The sequence below is a fragment of the Bombina bombina genome, chromosome 3 (assembly GCF_027579735.1).
Source record: "Bombina bombina isolate aBomBom1 chromosome 3, aBomBom1.pri, whole genome shotgun sequence".
Classification (NCBI taxonomy): Eukaryota; Metazoa; Chordata; class Amphibia; order Anura; family Bombinatoridae; genus Bombina; species Bombina bombina.
The window spans coordinates 507,425,365-507,450,488 of NC_069501.1; the positions used below are offsets into that span (position 1 = coordinate 507,425,365).

General features: G+C 42.3%; 1 protein-coding gene across 3 annotated transcripts in view; it reads right to left on the minus strand.

The window, feature by feature from the left end:
- Positions 1–25,124, minus strand: part of KLHL12 (kelch like family member 12) — an 89,129-nt gene that overhangs the window by 56,388 nt on the left and 7,617 nt on the right. For 2 of the 3 annotated variants that reach the window (XM_053706906.1, XM_053706907.1), the window contains exons 2-9: positions 17,669–17,868; positions 12,708–12,861; positions 5,113–5,330; positions 4,812–4,961; positions 4,377–4,491; positions 4,187–4,293; positions 3,876–4,071; positions 3,296–3,454 (exon numbers count right to left, since the gene is read on the minus strand). In XM_053706906.1, coding sequence (XP_053562881.1) covers positions 3,296–3,454; positions 3,876–4,071; positions 4,187–4,293; positions 4,377–4,491; positions 4,812–4,961; positions 5,113–5,330; positions 12,708–12,861; positions 17,669–17,851 — 1,282 coding nt within the window. In that variant the 5' untranslated portion in view covers positions 17,852–17,868. The remainder of the gene's footprint in view (positions 1–3,295; positions 3,455–3,875; positions 4,072–4,186; positions 4,294–4,376; positions 4,492–4,811; positions 4,962–5,112; positions 5,331–12,707; positions 12,862–17,668; positions 17,869–25,124) is intronic. The other variant, XM_053706908.1, reaches the window with a different exon arrangement.

Here is a 25,124-nt window from a genome sequence, read left to right on the forward strand (position 1 = left end):
ATCACCACACTTTTACACTCTTGCTCTGTCTCCCACAATTACAAACCCTAGGTCACGCAATCCTAGTAATCTCCATTAACCCACAGCGCTTATCCGCTCTCTTTTCTTGTGCTCTCTGGAATACTCACTCTGTCTGTTACAAACTTACAACTGTTCATGACCTGTTTGTTTCCAATGCTTTCAACCATTTAGCAATTACTGACACCTGGCTATCTTCCTCTGACACTGCTTCCATTGCTGCTCTCACTCGCGCAGGTCTCCATTTTAGCCACACACCTTGGCCAGGTGAGAGACATGGTGGCGGTGTTGGGAGCTTACTCTCTCCCTCCGGCTCCTATCAGTACCTATCTCCGTTTCCATTGATCTCCTTTTCCTCCTTTGAAGTCCACTGGATTTGCATGTTCTCCCCCGTCTCTCTCAGAGTGGCAGTATCACCCCCCTGGACCAACCACCCAATTCCTTGACAACTTTGCTGCCTGGCTTCCTCACTTTCTCTCTACAAATACACCTACTCTGGGGGACTTCAACATCCCCATTGATAACCCATCTGCCCCTGCTACCTCTAAACTTCTCTCACTCACTAACTCCTTCGGCCTCTCACAATCCACCCTATTCCCTACTCACCGCGATGGACACTATCAATCTGGTATGCTCCTATCTCTGCTCTCTTTCTGACGTCGCCTGTCGCCCATTTCCCATCTCAGACCACCATCGGCTAACCAATAATATTGATATACAGACTAAACCTACTTCTCCCCCTCGCACCTGTAGAAATCTGCACACTGTGAATCCTCTCCAACCTTATTCAAAAACGTCTCTCCCACACTTTTACAATATCCTGCCCTGACCTTGCTACAACCCACTATAATAATACTCTCTCCTCTGCACTTGACACTTTTGCTCCTCCCCAACTACGCCAAGCCCCACGTCGTCTGCTCCAGCCCTGGCACTTTCAGCAAACATGCCACCTACAAAAATGCTCTCACACTGCTGAACGTGCCTGGAGGAAATCCCGCTCTGAACCTGACTTATTCCACTATGAATTCTTTATTCTTACACCTCTGCCCTTCACTTAGCTAAGCAAACCTACTTCTCTTATATCTACTCACTCCTGCTCCTCAAATCCTAAACGACTCTTCTCCATTTTCAACTCTCTCCTCTACCTACCTGCACCACCCGTTATCATCTGCATTTAGTGCTCATGACCTGGCTGACTACTTTTCAATAAAACACTTACCATCTGAAGCAACATCTTAACACAAGCCTGCAATCTCCCAACTTTGCCCTCAGTCACCCCCTCTTCCATTCTCTGCACCCTGCCCCCACTAAGAATGAATTGGGTTTCCTTATTGTCTTCCTCACACCTCACTACCTGCCCACTTAAACCTATTCCTTCACATCTTATACCTTCTCTGTCTTCCACCAGCACTCCAGCTCTTACTCACATATTTAACCTATCCCTTTCTACCGGTTCATTCCCATCTTCCTTCAAACATGCAAAGATCACCAATATCCTCAAAAAAACCTCCATCTACCCCAATTCTCATGCAAACTACCGCCCCATAGCACTGCTTCCGCTAGCTTCAAAAGTCATTGAAAAACTAGGTTTTGATTCCCTAACCCACTTCCTGTCCTCTAACTTATTGCTTGACCCCCTGCGATCTGGCTTCCGTCCCCAACACTTAACTGAGACTGCCCTCACCAAGGTTAATAACAATCTCCTTTCTACTAAAAACAATGGCTACTACTCTATACTCATCTTACTTAACCTCTCTGCTGCCTTTGACACTGTTGACCATCCCCTCCTCCTATGGACTCTCTGTGACACTGCCCTCTCCTGGATTCACTTATATCTCTTTAACAAATCCTTCTCTGTCTCTTTTGCTGGTGACTCCTCCTCTCCATTGCCTCTCTCTGTCGGAGTACCTCAAGGCTCTGTTCTGGGTCCTTTACTCTTCTCTATTTACACTTCTTCACTGGGTAAACTTATCAACAGTTATGGCTTCAACTATCACCTCTATGTTGATGATACCCAGATCTACCTATCCACCCCCTTCACTCTCTCCGTCAATTCACACATCAGCAAAAATGTATCTGGCATTTCTTCCTGGATGGCCTCTTACCACCTAAAAATAAACTTCCAAGACCGAGCTACTTCTAATACCTCCTTCTAATTCTACTCCAGTTTCAAATGTTTATATCACTGTTGGCGGCACCACTATCTCCCCATCACCCCAAGTCTGCTGCCTTGGAGTCACACTTGACTCAAATCTGTCCTTTCCAATCCAATTGCGCTCTTCATCCTGCCGCAATCACCTACACAATATCTCCAAAATTAAGTCCGTTTCTGAGCTCTAAAACTACTAAACAGTTAATCCACTCCCTGGTAATTTCCCGACTTGACAACTGTAATAACCTACTAACTGGCCTCCCTCTCTCCCCCCTTCAATCTATCCTAAATGCCTCTGCCAGGCTAATCCACCTCTCCCGACACTCTGTATTCTACTGCACATCTCTGTGAGTCAATTCACTGGCTCCCCATTCACAGCAGAATTAAATTCAAAATTCTCACCCTGACCTACAAAGCCCTTACCAACTCTGCCCCACCCTCATTCAACAAATATACTTCAGCCCGCCCCCTAAGATCCAACAATGACATGCTCCTGGCATCCTCTACCATTATCTCCTCCCATGCTAGACTACATGACTTCTCTCGTGTGACACCAACGCTCTGGAACGCACTTCTGAGTTGTCAGACTTTCCCCTAACCTGTCCTCCTTTAAACGCTCCCTAAAGACCTTCTTGTTCAGGAAAGCTTATCACCCATCTCAGAAACTAATGAATTTCACTTACCTAACAGTCTCATCTAACTCCTCACTAACATCATTCTCAACCTTTGCAGTTCCCACCTCCTGTTTCCCATTCTCCCACCCATCTAGAGTTTCCACGGGAATAGGGCCCTCAATTCCCCCTGTGTTTGTCTGTTAAATTTTGTCTTATATGTTAATGTCTCACCGTTGTACTTTTAACTTTGTACCCATGGACAGCGCTGCGGAATCTGCTGGCACTTTATAAATTAATAATAATAATAATAAAAAACCTTATTTGCATACAAATGTCATAACAAAGCAAGCAGTAGGTTGTAGGGTAATTTAATCACTTTACAGTCAGTCATTCTTATTTTTGGACTTGTGCAACCTATATTTTTAGGCATAATATTTATGTTCCTATGTTTACAATATAATGAATGAATTTAAGTGAACAACTTATAATTTGCCCTACTTATTTTACTTACCTAAGCAATAAATTACACCATTAGCAACAACGAGCCCTGCACCTTCTCGCGCTGTTTGCATATCTCCTAGCATGCTCCACTGATCAATGTTGGGGTCATAGCGCTCCAAGCTAGTATGACGACGGCTACCATCAAACCCACCTGAAACGTAGATCATGTCTGGGGGGAAATTATTTTGCGAAGTGATTAAAAAGCAGGATTCCCCCATACCCATAAGTATAATAAACCTTATTTGCATACAAATGTCATAACAAAGCAAGCACTAGGTTGTAGGGTAATTTAATCACTTTACAGTCTTTCTTATTTTTGAACTTGCTCAACCTATATTTTCAGGCATAATATTTATGTTCCTATGTTTACAATAATGAATTAATTTAAGTGAACAACTTTGACCTACTTATTTTACTTACCCAAGCCAAACCACATATACAAAGCCAAACCACATAGCAACACCTTGCAATAAAGAAGACATAAGCTCTTTAATATTTAACTGAAAAGCTGATTAATGGATAATGTTTCTTGCTTTTATGTAACCTTAAATAAATTAACAAACGTAGCATAAACTGTAAATGTAACTGACCTCCTAGAGTGGTAGCCCCTGCTAACCCTCGTCTCACATTCATGGGGGCTACAGAATACCAGACCCCATCCTCTTCTGAAGTGTAATCTAAACACTCCACTGAGCTAAGACGTGAGCGCCCATCATATCCACCAATCACATAGACTCGATCTCCAAGTGACACAGTAGCCACATAACGTCGCTTACGAGTGATACTCTGAAAGTAAGGTTGAAAAATTTGGTAAAAATCTGTTAAAAAGCAGATTTGATATATATTGCATGGACTATGTTTTTTAAAGAAATGAAATAATCAAAAATGCAATCTCACTTACCGGAAGGAAGCTCCATTCTTGAGTCTTGGGATCATATTTTTCCACAACATCTATAGGAGATTGTTGACTACCAAATCCACCAATAACAAGAAGAACCTCATTAGCACCTGTAACAAAGACCTCTTATGACATCAAAGAAATGTAAATGGTCTTTACATGGACTATTTTAAATACGTACTTAGATACTCACCCAATCTTGCCCTGGTTCTAGGTCCCTGCATTTGGCTTCTCAGCTCTGGGCGCAGATGAAATTTTTTTGCTTCATCTACTAGGTCTCTGCACTGCAAACTGCAACGTATGAGGGGCTAGAAGAGTCCAAACAAGTCACTACAGAGCAACATAACATGGCAGGGGCAACGTTTATAGAAGTTAAAGAAACATTATAGACAAAATTGAAATCTGCATCAAGACATTTCTGTTTTAGACATATTGTTGCAATGCACAAACGTTTTCTGAAAAGGTTTTTACTGTTTTAAATAGTCTTTATTGTGCAATGAACATATAGAGCACCCCAATCAACAGATTGAACCAGTTCAAAAAAGAGACGTTGATTGACATTGTAGTCACAATAAAAATGCACATTTAAAAATAGTATTGTGCTGTAAGATTGTAATTTTTAATGTACCTCTGTGTCAATTACATCTGTAATGTAACGTGGAGTCAGTAAAGGCATGCGGACATATTGAAGAAGTTGAGGAAGTGACTTCTCACGCTGTTGCTTGCTGTGTCTTACCCAGTTTATAACAGCTTCAAACACTGGCTCCTCCGAATCTATCTACAGAAAAAAAAAAATGAATTAAAGGCTCAATATCTACAACATGGTCCATGTGATTCACCCTGAAGCTCAGGTGGGTGAGAATCAATTGTGCTTGCCGTACTGCCAAAGTTAGCAATTAGATCAGGTATCTATAAAAATGTCATGGTACCTGAATCTCATCGCAACAGATTAGCTTCTCTACCTCCTCCTGCTGCAAAAGTATAAATTCTTCATGTTGTACAACCTCTGGGAAGTGCTTCTGGCTATAAACCTCAGCCGCCTCCATCAGGTCAAGGCAGTTATGAGTCTCTGCAAAGTCTCGTATCCCCAGACAGTTTGATGGATCAAGCTGAGACTCGAGAAAGTCACAACACGCCTGTTTCACACCTATAGAACATACACATACCTCATGAAAAGGAATAAGCTAACAATTCTACCAGCATAACCAATTTTGAGACATTATATATATATATTACACACACACATACAAAACACGGGTGGGGTCAGCACTCTAAGGCCGCCGGACCGGGTACACATCCTATGACACTGCAACATGCACAGACCTGGGTGCAAACCAGCACTCTCAGGAAGCTGCACTGTCACCAGAGCCACAGGCAGTTAACCCCAGACAGGCCTGGGTGCAAGGCCCAAAAAGGGAAAATTACAAAAAAATAATACATTAATATAACACACAGAAAAAGTCCAGCACTCACTCACAAGCTCTCAACTAAGATAAAAAGCAGCAATGGAAGAGTTAGTTACCGCATCTGGCCAAATGGGAAAAGCCCAGGTACCTCGTCAAGGTCTCTTCGAAAAAACCTGGGTCCCTAAACAGCCACACAATGCAGGCTCACAATTAAACAACTGTGAAAAAAAGCAACTGTGAAAAAATGGAGGGACCCAGGTTTTTTTTTGGAAGAGACCTTGACGAGGTACCTGGGCTTTTCCCATTTGGCCAGATGCAGTAACTAACTCTTGCATTGCTGCTTTTTATCTTAGTTGAGAGCTTGTGAGTGAGTGCTGGACCTTTTCTGTGTGAATATATATATATGTATATGTATATATATATATATATATATATATATATATATATATATATATATATATATATACATATATATATATATATATATATATATATATATATATATATATATATATATTACCAAGCATAAATTGCACTCTCAGGTCTTTTTAAGGTGAAGTAAACAATTACTTTATTGTAACGTTTTCGGGGATCTAGTCTCCTTCGTGTCATGTCTCTATTCATTTGCTCACTCATAATCACGCCATTTAACATTGTGTAAATAGTACTCATCTGGCCCTTTAAGAATCTATCTTCCTTTGGATCGCTATTTAAGGTCAACCCCCAGTTTCCAAAGTGCTTGGTACTGAAGCTACTTCCTGTCTAAGTTACGTTTCCTACACAAGCCCCTTTCCTCCTGCAACACCGCAGACTACGGAGTTCTCATCTCTCTCACAGGATTTCCTTCGGTTGCTGCCTACGCTCAGCTGTTGCGTCTGACCGGAGCTCTCTCTCCTTCTCTGCGGTGACGTCACACGCCAACTCGTCTGCCGCCTCTCAGCTGTTCAGCTGTGATACAGGATTCCTCCAGATTGTTTCCGCAGTTCTTCTGAGCCCTGTGCTACCAGCTCACTACAGGTACAACTCTCCTCATGTTTACTACAAGCTGTTTTCAACCAATTACGGAAACTGACTTCTTGTTGTAACTGTTTTCTGATGAGAAAATCTGTACACTCTGTTTTGTCATTCACGTTGCAACTTGCTACTCACCATTACTCCTGTGTTAACACCCCCTGGGTTTGACGAGCTTGTTGACCTGCTGCATTATTTTAGTGATCTTATCACAGGTGGCAGCCATAGTTCAATGTTTTCAAACAAAGCATTTACTAAACTGCATAAGAGGTTTTTGGGACTTCACATTACATATCTTAGTAATTGATGTAATTTCCCATTGTTCTCTGCGCCACAAAATTAACATTTACTCCTGCATCTCAGCAGCCGTGGTTCCAACCAAACCATTGCTTGTTTTGCAGAGCCTGCCTCAGGCATCATAGAATACCAAGCCTTAAAATTACGATGGACCCAGCTGAGATGACTTCACATATGCAGACCCTTAACCAAAGAGTGGATCTGCTTACTTACGGCTTAAATACTTTAAAAGCTGAAAATGATGCAATGAAAGCATACATAAAAGATTTTGTTGAGACCAAAACACAATTCCCTGAACCACAAGTCAGCCTCCCAGATACATTTAATGGTGATAGAAAACAATTTAGGGATTTTAAAAATTCCCGTCTTTGTTATTTTCTTTAAAGCCTTACACCTATCATAATGACAGGATTAAAGTAATGACCACAGTCTCTTATCTCAGAGCAGAGCCTAGAAGTTGGGCAAACAACTTCCTTGAAACTAACTATCCTCAACTCCCTAGATTAATTTTCTTCTGCTTTGGGGCAGTTGTACAATGATCCCTATAAGCAGATAACTGCTGAAAACGCTATGAGGTCTCTAAAGCAGAAGAAAAAGGATGTTGAGGATAACATAGCAGATTTCAAGAGGTGGGCCAAAGACACACAGTGGAATAACCTATCACTGAGAAATCAGTTTTGTCTCGGCTTATCTGAGGCTATTAAAGACGAGTTGTCCCGCACTGAAATGCCTCCTACTCTTGAGGAACTTATAAACCTCAGTATTTGCATAGACAGACGTCTTAGAGAAAGACAACATGAAAGGTCTTACTATGATAGTACAAACAAAAAACACATTCACACAACTGTTGCACATACTACACCCAAATCCACTAGTGAACCCATGGAAATTGCATTCCTCAAAAGGACCACTTAGTAACCAAGAGAAACTCAGAAGACGCACACAAAACTTGTGCATGTACTGTGCCTCAGACGAACATGTTGTAAAAGTGTGCCCCATACTCCTACGACAAAACAAGGGTAAGAATAATAATTTTCATTACTGCTTAAATGCTGATATTAATAACAGAAACTATTGTAAATTACCCCTTGTCTTACAGTGGGATCAGCTCCGGGTGAACGTAACTTGATTCAGGGGCATCCGCCTCTTATATTGATTTGTGTTTCACTAATGATAATAAAATACCACTTGTAAAAAAAAAGTGTCACCTGTTCCTTTAAGGGGCATAGATGGGAAGGTTTTATCATCTGGGTCAGTATTGTATGAGACTGTTCCTCTTCTGGTTTCAACACATGACCATCATAGGGAATACATCACCTTTGATGTTATTACTTCACCTGCTTTCCCACTTATATTAGGCTTACAATGGCTTAGAACTCACACATATCTTGGTCTTCTCTCTCTTTACAATTTACTTCTCCATATTGCACTACAACATGCTTTCCAACACTTCTCCTCCAACCAACTCAAGATCCTGTTGAGAATATTATACCCAAGGAATATCTTGATTTCTCAGATGTCTTTAGTAAGAAAGAATCTGAGAATTTGCCTCCCCATCGCAAATATGATTGCCCTATTGATGTCCTACCAGGTGCAGAGATTCCATGCAGCCATATTTTCCCTCTATCGAAACCAGAGCTTGATCACTTAAAATGTTGCCTTGATGAGAACCTAAGGAAAGGGTTCATTCGACCCTCCACCTCACCAGCTGGAGTGGGAATGTTCTTTGTTAAAAACAAAGATGGGTCATTAAGACCGATAGTTGATTAAAGACAACTAAACAAAGTGACTTTTAAAAATCGCTATTCTCTTCCTCTTATTCCCGAGCTGATTGAGAGATTGGAAGGTTCAAAGTTTTCCACCAAGCTGGACTTAAGGGGGACATATAACCTTATCCGTATGAGATCTGGAGACGAATGGCTGACAGCGTTTCGCACTCGTTACGGGTTGTACGAGTACACCGTCATGCCATTCGGCCTCTGTAATGCCCCCGCCACCTTCCAGCACTTAATTAATGATATCTTCAGAGACATCCTGGACATCTTCATAGTCATTTACTTAGATGATATTCTAATATACTCCAAAACCCTCTTAGAGCACAGAAATCATGTTAGACAAGTACTCTCCAGACTGAGGAGTTACTCTTTGTACGCTAAAGACGAAAAATGTATCTTTAACTCACAATGCATATCCTTCATTGGTTATCAAATTTCTGATACAGGGATTCAAATGGATGATACAACGATCCAGACTATCCTAGATTGGCCAAAACCCACAACTAAAAAGGATGTGCAAAGGTTCATGGGCTTTGCCAATTTTTACCGAAAGTCCATTAAGAACTTTGCCTCTCTTGCAAAACCACTGACTAATCTCACGAAAAAAGATACTAAATTCCAATGGACTAACAACACCCAAATGGCTTTCAACATCCTTAGGGAAAAGTTTACCTCAGCACCCATTCTCCGGTTCCCGAACCCTAATCTACAATTTATTCTGGAAGTGGATGCCTCAGAGTTTGCCATAGGGGCAGTTCTATCACAGAGAGAACAACTAACAGATCCCTTACATCCTGTTGTCTACTACTCAAGATCACTGACGACTCCAGAAATACATTATCCAATTGGAGATAAGGAATTACTGGCAATCAAGGCAGCTTTTGAACACTGGCGTAATTTGCTAGAAGGTGCTAGCTTCCCAACTATCGTATATACAGACCATCGGATTCTGCAATATCTGGAATCCACCAAAACACTTACCGCTAGGCAAGTACGCTGGAACTTATACTTCTCCAGGTTCAATTTCCTCATAACATATAGACCAGCAGAGAAAAACGGTAAAGCTGATGCTTTATCACGCATACCCACAAATACTTCCAAAACAGTTACTCCAGAATCAGTCATCCCTGAAAAGAATTTCCTCTTGCTTACCATTGACTCTGTTTCCTTCCTTAAGGAAGAACAATCAAAGGATACGACTAAATCCTCACATAAGTTACATCTGGAATCAAATTCCCTATTCTATTATGAAGACAAAATTTATATACCTCCATCAGTAAGAAATCTACTCCTACATTCAGCTCATGAATCCCCCTTAGACGGTCATTCTGGAATATATAAAACCTAAGAATTATTGAAGAGATCCTATTGGTGGCCGAATATTACCACAGACATCTCCGAGTACATAAACTCTTGTCGGACCTGTACTACCTCCAAAAGGACGAAACAAGCCAATTATGGTTTACTCTTACCACTGACCACACCGTCCAGACCATGGATGGATATTGCCTTGGATTACATTGTTGATTTACCAAAGTCATCCAATAACACTACCATCCTAGTTGTCGTAGATCTCTTCAGTAAAATGATCCATCTTATACCTTTTCACAAATTGCCTACCACTGCTGAGACTCTCCAACTTCTTCTCACCAACGTTTTTAAACAACATGGCTTACCAAAGAAGATACTCACAGACCGTGGATCCCAGTTCACCAGTAGATTATGGGCTGAATTTTGCAAAGTTTTTGCTTTAGACAAAAGACTCACCACTTCCTACCATCCACAAAGCAATGGACAAACTGAGAGGTGTACCAGTGGATTGAACAATTCCTTCGTCTGTACTGCTGTTCACAACAAGATTCTTGGTCAGAACTTCTGCCAGTATGCACTTACAGAATTTCAGTTAAAATACGCCTGTAAAGTTAGCCCATCTGATATAGCAGGTAGACTGTCCTTGGTTTCCTCCGGTGCACCGCTGCCTCTTTGAATCCTGCAGTCTCTGTGTGCAATCAATCTTTTCAGCTCCGGAAATTCTTTAGAGCAAGTGAGGGGCTAAGCGGTCTTATTGGAAACAAGAATAGTGAACAGTGTAATCCTTGGTTCTCGGTTACCATCCTAGTTTTCAGATCCTCCCTGATAACGTGTCTTCTTCACCTCACGTTATGGATTTAACAACTTCCATCTCAACAAATTTTACTGCTGTCAGAAATACCATCGAGGAAGCTAAGACACTTTACAAACAGTATTATGATAAAAAAACGAACAGTGCCTCCACAATACTCGATTGGTGACCTAGTATGGTTGTCCACAAAAAACTTGCACCTCTCGACTCCTTCAAGGAAACCTTCTCCTCTATTTATCGGACTGTTCCCTATTGTCAAAATTATCAACGTTAATCCAGTAAGACTTCAGTTACCTGATTCACTCAAAATACACCCTACGTTTCACGTTTCTCTTCTGAAACCTTATCGATCGGTCCGGGATTCCACCTCACACCCGGTCCTTCCTCAAGTTTCCATCGACCCCAACACTGAATATGAGGTTCATTCCATACTGGATTCTAGACTATTCCGAGGTGCATTACAATATCTCATACGTTGGAAGGGGTACCCAGAAGAGGACAATTCTTGGGATCCGGCTTCCAAAATTTCTGCTCCCAGACTTCTCTCCCGTTTCTACCAGAGGAACCCTGATCGCCCACATCCATGAGCCGCAGAGATGCTCCTTGGGGGGGTATCCTGTCATGTCTCTATTCATTTGCTCACTCATAATCACGCCATTTAACATTGTGTAAATAGTACTCATCTGGCCCTTTAAGAATCTATCTTCCTTTGGATCGCTATTTAAGGTCAACCCCCAGTTTCCAAAGTGCTTGGTATTGAAGCTATTTCCTGTCTAAGTTACATTTCCTACACAAGCCCCTTTCATCCTGCAACACCGCAGACTACGGAGTTCTCATCTCCCTCATAGGATTTCCTTCGGCTGCTGCCAACTCTCAGCTGTTCCGTCTGACCAAAGCTCTCTCTCCTTCCCTGCGGTGACGTCACACGCCAACTCGTCTGCCACCTCTCAGCTGTTCAGCTGCGAAACAGGATTCCTCCGGATTGTTTCTGCAGTTCTTCTGAGCCCTGTGCTACCAGCTCACTACAGGTACAACTCTCCTCATGTTTACTGCAAGCTGTTTTCAACCAATTACAGAAACTGACGACTTGTTGTAACTGTTTTCTGATGGGTTTGACGAGCTTGTTGACCTGCTGCATTATTTTAGTGATCTTATCACAGGTGGCAGCCATAGTTCAATGTTTTCAAACAAACCATTTAATAAACTGCATAAGAGATTTTTGGGACTTCACATTACTAATCTTAGTAATTGATGTAATTTCCCATTGTTCTCTGCGCTACAAAATTAACATTTACTCCTGCATCTCAGCAGCTGTGGTTCCAACCAAATCATTGCTTATTTTGCAGAGCCTGCCTCAGGCATCACACTTCGTCAGCAGTTGCTGACGAAGGGGACTAGATCCCCGAAAACATTACAATAAAGTAATTGTTTACTTCACCTTAAAAAGACCTGAGAATGCAATTTTTGCTTGGTACTATTGATTACAATTTTGCACCTAGGCGGTTATCAATAGGTGGGCAGAGCTGGAATTTGGATGGATATATATATATATATATATATATATATATATAAAAAGTTTGTAGTAAAAGTGGCACACACCATCCACACAACTGCCTAGTGCTCTGCAGAATAGGTAAATACAAACGGTCCCCAGAACACAAAACCTGGCCAGGGAGGGATATGCTGTGTAAATGGAAAAAGCAGGCAACTCCGGATGCTTCACAATAAGCCTTTAATCCATACAGGTGCTAAACAAAAGGGCCTTAACCCATAACGTTTCAGTTCTAATGTGAACCTTTTTCAAATGGAGCCCAACAAAGACCTTTCTTGTATATATACCCAATGTGTGCTTTATTTGTTTAACAAACCGAGGCTCTTACAGGTTTGAAAAGCAAATTATATGCCCTTCTTACCTTTAAGTTGCAGTAAGCAGGCAGCAGGCAACAGCTCCTGCACATTTTCCACTGTCACATGAACAGTCTCTGTATACACAAAATCCAAAAGAATTTCCATGGTGGAAGAAGTAAGTCCCTGAATATCAACATATGGTTTACCTCTCTCTGAGAGCTGTGGGTTTAAATTAACATTATATCAGAATCCAGGCATTAAAAAAAACAAAAAGGAAAAAAAACTATATACACACTTTTCCAAATCCTGTTGAATGTTTGCTAAATGGGATTCTCTGCACATCAGTATCAATTACTTGAAGGGACATGATACACATGATACCCATGGCATGAGGGAAGTGATTCAGCATAGCTGTAAAAAGCAGTGGAAAAAATATCACCTGAACGTCTCTATGTAAAAAGGAAGATACATTATACAACAGAAGTGAGTACACCCCTGGGTAATATCACTTAAAGGGACAGTCAAGTCCAAAAAAAAAACTTTTTTAAACAACTTTCCAATTTACTTTTATCACCAATTTTGCTTTGTTCTCTTGGTATTCTTAGTTGAAAGCTAAACCTAGGAGGTTCATATGCTAATTTCTTATACCTTGAAGGCCACCTCTAATCTAAATGCATTTTGATAGTTTTTCACCACTAGAGGGCATTAGTTCATGTGTTTCATATAGATAACATTGAGCTCATGCTCGTGAATTTACCATGGAGACAGCTTTGATTGACTAAAATGCAAGTCTGTCAAAATAACTGAAATAAGGGGGCAGTCTGCTGAGGCTTAGATACAAGGTAATTACAGAGGTAAAACATGTATAATTATAACTGGGTTGGTTATGCAAAACTGGGGAATTGGTAATTAAGGGATTATCTATCTTTTAAAACAACAAAAATTCTGGCATTGACTGTCCCTTTAAATTCAATAATTGTTTTATTTCTAAGTTGACAAGTTTAGTATTTCCTATTATAAACAATCAAAAACAAATACTTTAGAAAGAATATATTGAAAATATATTGGAGTTTCTGTGACAGCTCACACAGTGCAAATGACATTGCATAATGTTAACTTTTATGGACAGCATCCAAGGAAAAAACGCTTGCTCTTCGGCACAAAACTGCAAGATTAAACTTGGCTAAACAACATAAAAAGCCTGATGAGTACTGGGAGCACATTATTTGGTAAAATGGCCAAGACCAAGATATAATTTTTCGGCTCAGATGGGGTGCAGCATGTTTGGTGTGAACCTGGTCAGGATTATTACAGTGAATGCATAGTCCCAAAAGTGAATCATGGAGGTGGAAGTGTGACTATATGGGGCTGCATGACTGCAAAAGGTGTTGGGGAGATGACATTTATAGATGGCACCATGAATGCCTGGGATATACCAAAATACTGGCTGACAAGATGACTCCCAGTCTCCAGAAGTTTTTCAGAGGACAAATATTCCAGCATGATAATGATCCAAAGCACACTGCCAAATTCACAAAGGAGTTTATAAAGGAGAAATAGGTGAGAACTATGACCTGGCCAAGTATGACACCTGACTTTAATCCAGTAGAACATCTTTGGGGTATTTTAAAGAGAATGGTAGAGCAACACAACCCCTCCAGCAAAGAGCAGCTGAAAAATTTTATCTCTGAAGAAGGGCAGAACATCTCTCCAGAAATTTGTACGACACGCCATGGAAAATTGAGTCTCATCAAAAATAAAGGTGGAATTCAAAGTATTGAAAAAATAATAATAGATTTGAATGTCAATAATTAAAGGTGCACTGACTTTTTGTTGCATTGATTTCCAGCTTTGGGGCCGGTATTTTTAATATAGTAAATCTAAACTGTTAGTTTTTAATTTTACATAAGAGCAAATACCCTACTGTAAAACGTAGACGTAATGCAGTTACTGTTAGGTTATACAATTTTGACTCATTTGACATTTAAGTGATATTGCACTGGGGTGTACTCACTTCTGTTGTATACTGTATATTACCTCAAAATTTCTTAAGTATTCACACCCCACTGTAAAGAGCCTTTAAGCAGCCAATCAGGATGCTAGTCCCAGAACTTGCAAGGGAGTGTGCATTTGGCATGTGCAGGCACAGTCATATTATTTATTACAATAAACTGTGAAAGTAAAAAACACATTAGTGCTGATAATTTTAAACAAAAAACGTGATGCAAATAAAATAAAATATACTCAACATGGTGCACCCTTCAAATACAATATTTGAGGAAGTAGCGCTTAAAGTGCCATAAAACATTTTGTGTTATGGTCATTTTGTAGAAGGTACTAGTAATTTAAAGAAAAAATAGTTTATAAATATTTTTAATAAATTGTTTAAAATCTGCCCAAATAGCTTACATTACTTGTAACAGTAGTTGCATGACCCACCCCCCTTTATCAGTATCCTGGATCAACCACTGCTAAGTGATGTCATGAAGTGCACGAGCAGGCACAAACACTCAAACAGTTCAATTTCTTATGCTGGTTGCAAGTGCACAACCAGAATGTATATATTATAACTCTTCCTATCAATATACTTCAGATTCAAGCAGTAGAACAGCTCAGGCGAAGCTGCAACATTAGCAGATAGCTTCTCTAAAGCTCTGGTCTCTCTACATTACAGTATAAATCTACACACTGCTTCTACCTGACTTTTTTTACCGCATTCCCACACAACACTCTTTGCTTTTGCGAGTCTTACAGTGTCTGGAGGATAGAGAGGGGCGACTAGTCACATGTACAAATCCACTAACAGCGTGGCACGATGAACGGTAATAGCAGAGCTTCCGCTAATATCTCCCCCCGGTCATAGCAGCAGCTGCACTGATATTGGACCTTTCTGAAGAGGTTTTGATTGAATCCCCCTCTCTCTATCCTCCAGACCATGTAAGACCCACAAAAGTAAAGAGGAGGGCGTGGAAGTGGGAGAAAAGAAAAATATGTCAGGTAGAAGGAAGCAGTGTGCAGATTTATACAGCGCTGAAGTGGTCTGCTCAAGCAAAGTGTCCCCGTTGCTTGAGTTGATTAACTGCAACTGCTTGAATCTGCTTTACAGGAGTCATATAATATAGATATATATATTAAAGCTTCTGTGTGAGCTATATAGCAGTGCATATTATAACCGTGCACTGCTTTGCTTGGATGTCCTCTGACTTGGTATATCACACATGAAGTCACCACTGCCTACAGCGCATGCCTGCATGTTCATAGATAAATTCGGCTGAAGCTTGTAGATATGGTGATGGGGTTTTCTATGGCCCTTCCTATGCCAACTTAATTATGTCTTGGTTTGAGAACAAGTATGTATTCAGTGAAGAAAATCCTAATATTTTGATGTATCAGAGATATATTGATGCCCCTATCTAAGCAGAAGATGCTTAGATACAAGGTAATCACAGAGGTAAAAAATATATTAATATAACTGTTGGTTATGCAAAACTGGGGAAAGGGTAATAAAGGGATTATCTATCTTTTTAAAAAATAAAAATTATATTGTAGACTGTCCCTTTAAGTTTCTAATAAATTTCTGGATCCCTATATGGGTCTCAAATTTGTTAATCTGTTTGCTTTGTGCAAAATGTAACACTTTCTGAAGTACTTGTTCCTTTTGTTTTATTAATTATGTACTACTAATGTCAAATACACATTTAATTTTATTTTCTGTTCTTCATAGTCTCCCTCGTTTATACCCTTTTTTTTTTACTTTGGATGGGGTGTATGTGTTGCTTTGGTTTAGTTTCCTTTTCCCTTTCTGTTTAAAAACATTATTTTGTTCTTCTTCCTCACTTTCACTACTCAGTGCTTCAAATTAGTTTTTTTAGAGCAATGAGTTCTTCCTTAGTATCCCTATTTTCCTTTATATTTCCTTTTTTTTCTTTGTGTATCTCTTCTCTTTTGGTTCCTCACTACTTCCCAGCTTTCTCTATCAGTTTTTCTATTATCATTATGATAATTCTTCCTATTGCTAAAATTAGAGGATTTCTTGTTTTCTTTTCTATTATATTCCTATTTTCACCAAAATGAAAAAAAATGTATTTTTCATAATTTCCCTCTTATTGGTTTCTGAAGTATTGTTTTCTCAAGAATTCTCCCGGTTGTCTCATTGGGTTTGCAAATTTCTTTCTGCTTTCCTTTTTAAATTTTACAAAATACCTTTCTTTCCTTTCTTTGTAGTCATCTTTGTCACGAGGAAGGATGGACTCTTTGTTCACACACAGACACATAACACGGAGCAGTGCAAAACCAAATATAGGACTGAGTTCCAATTAATGGTCAAAGCTTTTATTTGCCAAATGCTCTTGTGTGTAAGAGCTCTTTTGACCCTAGAGCATTTTTAAATATGTTTTAATAAAGTGGAACCCCCTGTAACCTGGGCATCCTCCTTTATTTGAGTCCATACATTAGAGCTACTGAAACTCTCAAAGGTGTGAGTACAAATGCTTCAATCAACTCATTTGAAACATATTGCAACAGTATTATGCTATGGGACTTTTTTAAATTCTTTTTAAGGTTTCCTTGATATAAAAAGAAGAGAGAGTTTTTGAAGTGCTACATCCTCGAATATCGTATTTGAAGGGAGCACGGCGTTGAGTATATTTATTTTATTTGCATCAAGTAATTTTCCTGTTCAGTTTAAGGAAGCTTACTATGAAATCTCACGATATTTCAGTGAAACCTCATGAGATTACAGCAAAGAAAAAGCACTGATAAAGCAGATTGGATGTTTTTCTTTTCAACTTGCAGCAGGACAGCAGCAGAAGTATAACCATTACCAGAGCACTTACTCTAGTGAGCTAAAGACATTTTGAGGTAAAACATCTTCCCTTTTTACATAGAGATGTTTAGGTGATATTTTCTTGTCAGCTTTTTACAGTTATGCTGCATCACTTTCAAGTGATTTGGACTATAAGTATTATGTCCCTTTAATTACTCTACTTATAAATGTTTATGAGAACAAATTCTTAGTACATCTCACCTCACTGGTGAACATGGCACAGAAGTAATCACTGCAAGCAGCAAGCACAATACGGTGAGCTGGGAAATCCTTGTAGTCAACACGTAGTGTTACATCACACAAAGTGTGGCTCTTTCTAAGAGAATTCATGGTATTCAAAATTGACTTTGCGTGGGAGTTGGTCATCATATCTTTGGGGGCCATAGTTGCTGTTGGAATGGCTTGGAAAGAGAAGAGGGTGCAAAAGGCTTAAAGGGACAGGATTAAAAAAAAGTATATGATTGTAATATAAAATGTGTAATTTTGTGTAGTAAACAAACTATGCAATATACTTTCATTATTTATTGCGTGCCATCTCCCTGTAATTTCACCTCTTAACCCCTTAATGACCGGACCATTTTTCAATTTTCTTACCCTTAATGACAATGGCTATTTTTACATTTCTGCAGTGTTTGCGTTTAGCTGTAATTTTCCTCTTACTCGTTTACTGTACCCACACATATTATATACCGTTTTTCTCGTCATTAAATGGACTTTCTAAAGATACCATTATTTTCATCATATCTTATAATTTACTAAAAAAAAATGATAAAATATGAGGAAAAAATGGAAAAAAAACACACTTTTTCTAACTTTGACCCCCAAAATCTGTTACACATCTACAATCACCAAAAAACACCCATGCTAAATAGCTTATAAATTTTGTCCTGAGTTTAGAAATACCCAATGTTTACATGTTCTTTGCTTTTTTTGCAATTTATGGGGCAATAAATACAAGTAGCACTTTGCTATTTCCAAACCACTTTTTTTCAAAATTAGCGCTAGTTACTTTGGAACCCTAATATCTGTCAGGAATACCTGAATATCCCTTGACATGTATATATTTTGTTTTAGAAGACATCCCAAAGTATTGATCTAGGCCCATTTTTGTATATTTCATGCCACCATTTCACCGCCAAATGCGATAAAAAAAAAAGTTCACTTTTTCACAAATTTTGTCACAAACTTTAGGTTTCCCACTGAAATTATTTACAAACAGCTTCTGCAATTATGGCACAAATGGTTGTAAATGCTTCTCTGGGATCCCCTTTTTCAGAAATAACAGACTTATATGGCTTTGTGGTTGCTTTTTGGTAATTAGAAGGCCGCTAAATGCCACTGCGCACCACACATGTTTTATGCCCAGGAGTGAAGGGGTTAATTAGGGAGCTTGTAGGGTTAATTTTAGCTTTAGTGTAGTGTAGTAGACAACCCCAAGTATTGATCTAGGCCCATTTTGGTATATTTTATGCCACCATTTCACCGCCAAATGCGAGCAAATAAAAAAAAAAAAACCTTTACATTTTTCACAATTTTAGGTTTCTCACTGAAATTATTTACAAACAGCTTTTGCTATTATGGCAGAAATTGTTGTAAAAGCTTCTCTGGGATCCCCTTTGTTCAGAAATAGCAGACTTATATGGCTTTGGCGTTGCTTTTTGGTAATTAGAAGGCCGCTAAATGCTGCTGCGCACCACACGTGTATAATGCCCAGAAGTGAAGGGGTTAAATTAGGTAGCTTGTAGGGAGCTTGCAGGGTTAATTTTAGAGATCAGCCTCCCACTTGACACATCCCACCCCCTGATCCCTCCCAAACAGCTCTCTTCCCTCCCCCACCCCACAATTGTTACCGCCATCTTAAGTACTGGCAGAAAGTCTGCCAGTACTAAATAAAAGAGTTTTTTTTTTTTTTAAATAAAAATTATAAAATATTTTAGTTGTGATGGACCCCTGCCTTAGCACCAACCTCCCTGATCCCCCCCCTCCAGCTCTCTAACCCTCTCCCCTACCTAATTACCGCCATCTTGGGTACTGGCAGCTGTCTGCCAGTACCCAGTTTGGCCCCACAAACCAAACTATTTTAATTTTATTTATAACTTTTATTTGTATGTTTAATTATTTCTGTAGTGTAGCAGCCCCCCCCCCCCCCCCCACAATACCCCCACCCCCTCCCAGATCCTTTTAAATGTAAAAAAAAATAAAATAACTTTTTTTCCCCTTCCTTTTTCATTGGTGTCAGTGTGGCTAATGCGCGCATGTGCACGTGCACGCGCGCCCACGCGCACCCGTGCATGCGCATCGTGCACGCGCGCGCACACGCTCCCTCCTTCCACCGGACAAAGGCACCATCGGCACCATCACTACCGGTGCAGAGAGGGCCACAGAGTGGCTCTCTCTGCATCGGAGGCTTGTAAAGGGGTATTGCAGGATGCCTCCATATCGAGGCATCACTGCAATACCCTCAGAGCTGCTGGAAGCGATTGTGATCACTTCCAGCACTCTGTTACACAACTGACGTACCAGGTACGTCTATTGTCATTAACAGTTAGTTTTTGCATGACGTACCTGGTACGTCAGTTGTCATTAAGGGGTTAAAGGGACATTAAACCCAAATTTTTTCTTTCATGATTCAGATAGAGAACACCATTTTAAACAACTTTCTAATTTACTTATATAATCTAATTTGCTTCATTCTCTTGATATTCTTTCCTGAAAAGCATATCTAGATATGCTCAGTAGCTTCTGATTGGTGGCTGCACGTATTTGCCTCATGTTATTGGCTCACCAATGTGCATTGCTATTTCTTTAACAAAAGATATCTAAAGAATGAAGCAAATTAGATAATAGAAGTAAATTGGGATGTTGTTTAAAATTGTATTCTCTGTCTGACTCATGAAAGAAAAATGTTGGGTTTAATGTCCCTTTAAGGACATATGACGGAATTTTTCCGTCATAAAACAATTTAGCAAACTGAAAGCTGTGTCCTTAAAGGGTTAAAGGGAAATTAAACACTAAAAATTTATAAGCGTAGTTATTCCCCACCTCCCTCTTGTCATGGGTGCCGCCATGTTGAAATTTAGCTTTTATTGCATTCCAGAGCGGACATGTGCAGCAACTTTCCTTCAGATAACAGCAGTGAAACCTAAGTTCCAAAATGGAAGCACCCATAATTAGAGGGAAGTGTAGGACATGTATTTAGGGTCCCTTTAAAGGGACACTCAAGTCAAAATTAAACTTTCATGATTCAGATGGATAATGCAATTTTAAACAACTATTCAAAATACTTCCATTACCATGATGTGCCCGGTCTTTTTATATTTACACTTTTTGAGTCACCGGCTCCTACTGAGCATGTGCAAGAATTCACAGAATATACATATATGCATTTCTGATTGGCTGATGGCCGTCACATGATACAGTAGGAGTATTGCATTGTCTTTATCATGCATTTGCTGATTATGCAAATGTACTGTATTTACTGGTCCTTTATATTTGAAATTTGTTGGTTTTCTCAATTCCACTGGAATTAAAAGAGCAGGTATAAACAAGGTGTCACGGATACTGGGCTGCAGGGGCTGAACCCTTCCCCCCTGTCACGGATACCAGACAGCTAAGGCCCCCCACCCCCCTACAATCTCACCCCTGTTGTTTCTCAGTGGTTTTGGGCTCCTCAGAGCAACCACCATCTCTGGAGACTGTTTGTTTGCTTTGTGTTGGCTTGTTTTTGTGTTCAGAGAAGAATTGGTTTATGACCAGGAAAACCCTCCTAGGCTGGTCGGGCTTCTGGAACTCCCCGTCGGCCGCCTCACAACGGACACCCGCCTAACTCCTCTCAGGCTGGCCGGGCTCCAGGAACTCCCGGTCGGCCACAGGACAGCAGGACACCCGCTAACTTTACCCCTGGTCGCCTTTGCCCCACAGCTCCGCTCTTTTGGGGATTGGTAGCCCCTAGGGAGGACAAGAGCTGTGGCGATTATCAGAGGGGAGCTCCTTTGGGAACTGGGGGTTTTGGACACCCCTAACCCCATAACTTCAACGGACTGTAACTCCGATCCCCAGTAACGAATCATGCTCATTTTTGGACTGTGGCATCTGGGGGCCGAAGGCTTTAAAATGACACACTGGAAGTGCCGGGATCACCCGAAACCGCCACCCCTAGGTATTGGGATTATGTGAGACTGTGGCTCCTATGGAGATTCCCGGGCTGTCTGGATGGGCGGGAATGGCGGGAAAATTGTGGAATTGCCCTTTGTGTTATCAAGATGAGCTGTGTGTATAAAAGGAGTGTATGTTTTACAATAAAATCAGTTCTTGTTTAACCTGAATGCTAGTCTGTCTAGTTATTTGGGTTGGCTCCAGCTAAAATCACTTTCCTGGGCTACATAGCAGCCTGTTCCAGGCAGAGAAAGGATCATCAGGCAGCGCTACCCAGTCTGGGTAGCTGGAGTCTGCCACAGGGTGGGACCCTGGGTACTGATGCTGTCAGGCATCAGGGGAGGCTACAGGCTGTGGCCACTTGCCAACTACATAGCTGGAGTCGGCAGGGAGGAAGCAGGACCCGTTTGGCGGAGCTACCCAGTCGGGGTAGCCGTCACATTGGTTGGCAGCGGTGGGATGCTTCCTTCTACCTGGAACGCCCAAACCACCAACTGAAGATCTTGCCGGATGGAGCAGTACCATGGGCTCCAGAAGAATTGAGAACGTTGCTGCAGATTAGAGGGAAAGTCGCTGGCAACAAGACAAAGGCAGTGCTCGTAGACGAACTGATGGAGGACGATTGGGCTAGCGAACAGGCTGGTGGGTCGGACAGCGACCAAAGTGGAGGACAGCCCAGTACAGACTCCACTCCAGGGACTACGACATCCGACAAACAGCGGCAGGTACAGTGGCAACTGGCTCTCTTTGGACCTACCCCCCCTGAGATCATTACTCGGATAGTGACTGACGCCAACAAGATACACATGTTGGAGCTTCAGAAGTCTATAGGGGAGGTCATGCCAGATCCCCTGGACCCCCCTTCCTGGCCCAAGAAACTACCTCACGGGGTTTTCCGAACCTTCCAGGATGATGGGAGCGAGGATATCAACCGCTACCTACAGCTGTTCGAGACCCAGTGCCGGATGCATGGGGTCACTAATGCGGATAGGGTTACTATCTTAATTGGGAAACTATCCGGTAGGGCCCTGGAGGCTATCCTTGCTCGGTATGGACTCACCCCGGAGGCTCACCGGCTAAAATTCAGGGGACTACACAGACAAGAGGAGCAACCGTATACCGAGTTTGCCCACCGCTTAGCTAGATCCTTGAACTCCTGGGTTACTGGGTGCCACATCACCACCCTAGACGAAGCTGTACAACTCATCCTCCTGGAGCAGTTCTACAACCGCACCCCAGCAGAGACAAGGGACTGGGTAAAAGACAAGGGACCCAGAACAGCTGACCAAGCCGCCGCCCTGGCCGATCAGTTTGTGGATACCCGGCACCAGGCGGCCACAGACCCCCGGCCAGCAACCCGCTCCGCTCCAGCCCCAGCTCGACCCCCAACGGTCTTTCGGCAGCCACAGACCCGGCCACCCCGTTTACCCGGCCGGGAGCAGCAATTCCCGGGGGTGTTATGGGTGTGGACACCATGGACATGTTATACGGAACTGCCCAGCCAGACAACGAAACCCCCCGGCCCAGCCGCCAAGGAACTCTTCCTCAACCTTGTGGGGGTCTCCTCAAGCCCGCACCTATAAGGCCGCTGCCCATTGTGCCCATAACGCGGGCTCCGACCCCTATGCTGAGTGGACAGGAGAAGTGGGTGTCTTGCACCATGTCAGCTCAATGGACCAAGACAACCGACAACAACACCGGCAAGTTGTCTGGGTCAACGAGCAGGCGGCTCAAGGAATGAGAGATACTGGGGCCACCGTTTCTTGGATCCAATCTCACCTCGTTCCCCCCTCAGGCTGCACTGGGCGCACCCTCGCTGTGGGGGTAGCGGGAGGTCAGATCCTCAGGATTCCTACAGCCTGGGTCCATTTGGACTAGAAAACCGACTCCTGCAATGTAGAAGTGGGGGTTATGCACCACATCACTGCCGAGGTCCTGTTGGGAAACGACCTCGGCCACCTTGGTCGTTCTGTTTTGTGTGATGGCAACTATGGGTTTCTATGAAAAGGACTTATGATATCTTCTACCTCTCCGGATACCTGCCAGCAGGCCAGATGCCAAGCCACCTCACCAACTCTGGGGACCCAGGTAAGACCTACCCCCCCCCCCCCCCCGACTCCTACCTTTCCCCGACTGCCCGTCCCCACTAACCCCGAACTTACTGACACACCCTCATGGGCAACCCCCTCTGACTTTGCTAAAGAAACCTTGAGCGACCCCACCCTAGCCCCTTACCGAGACCGAGTAGGTGCTGACGCCCAGGGCCCCAGAGACGAACGGTTCCAGTGGGAGGGAGAGCTCCTGTACCGGATCTCCAAGGAGAAAAGGACCAGTGCCCAAACGCCAGCTGATCATACCGAAGAAGTTTCGGTCCAACCTACTGAACATAGGGCATGACATCCCCTTAGCCGGCCACTTAGGAGAGCATAGGACCCACCACCGCTTGACTCAAACCTTCTTCTGGCCAGGCATTACAGCCGATATTAAGGAATACTGTAAATCCTGTGAGGTTTGCCAGAAGGTAGGAAAGACGGTGACCATACGAAAGCTCCCCTTCATCCCCTGCCCATTATTGAGGAACCCTTTAGCCGAGTGTCAGTAGACATTGTGGGGCCATTAGCTCGGCCCAGCCCCTCAGGGAAGAAATACATCCTTACAGTGGTGGACTATGCCACCCGATACCCCGAGGCAATCCCCTTGGCCAATATCAATGCGGAGACCATAGCAGATGCGATGCTCCGGATATTCACCAGGGTAGGCTTCCCTCGGGAAGTGGTTTCCGATCAGGGAATGCAGTTCACTGCGGAAATCACTCAACAGATATGGGAGTTGTGCGGGATTAAACCCCTGCACAGCGCCCCTTACCATCCCCAGACGAATGGGCTGTGTGAGAGGTTTAACGGGACCCTAAAGCAACTGCTTTGGACATTCTCGGTCACTCACAAGGACTCGGAGAGATTCCTGCCGCACCTCCTCTTAGCATATCGAGAGGTGCCTCAGGAATCCACCGGGTTTTCCCCCTTTGAACTTCTATATGGTCGAAAGGTTATGGGCCCGCTAGATTTGGTACGAGCCCACTGGGAGGGAGCCACCGGGGGGGGAAGAGCACTCTGTTGTGGAGTACGTACTCCAGCTCAGAGACCGGCTGAAGGACCTGGCTGCCCAGGTACGCGAGAACCTTCAAGCCTCTCAGCACAGGCAGAAGCGATGGTATGATCGCAATGCCCGTACCCTGATCCTGGGACAGAAGGTCCTCGCTCTGAAGCCTGTCAAAACCGACAATCTACAGGCCTCTTGGCAAGGACCTTACCGGGTTGTGGTACAACTGAACAACACCGCATACCTGGTAGCGAAGTGTTCAGATGAAAGGATCTGTCGGACCTTTCATGTGAACATGTTAAAGGCATACATAGAGAGACCCAAAGATGTGGCCGCTATCTGTGCGCCGGCAGTGGAGGACTCTGAAAGTCTTCCAATGCCAGAGCTTCCAGGACCTACTGAC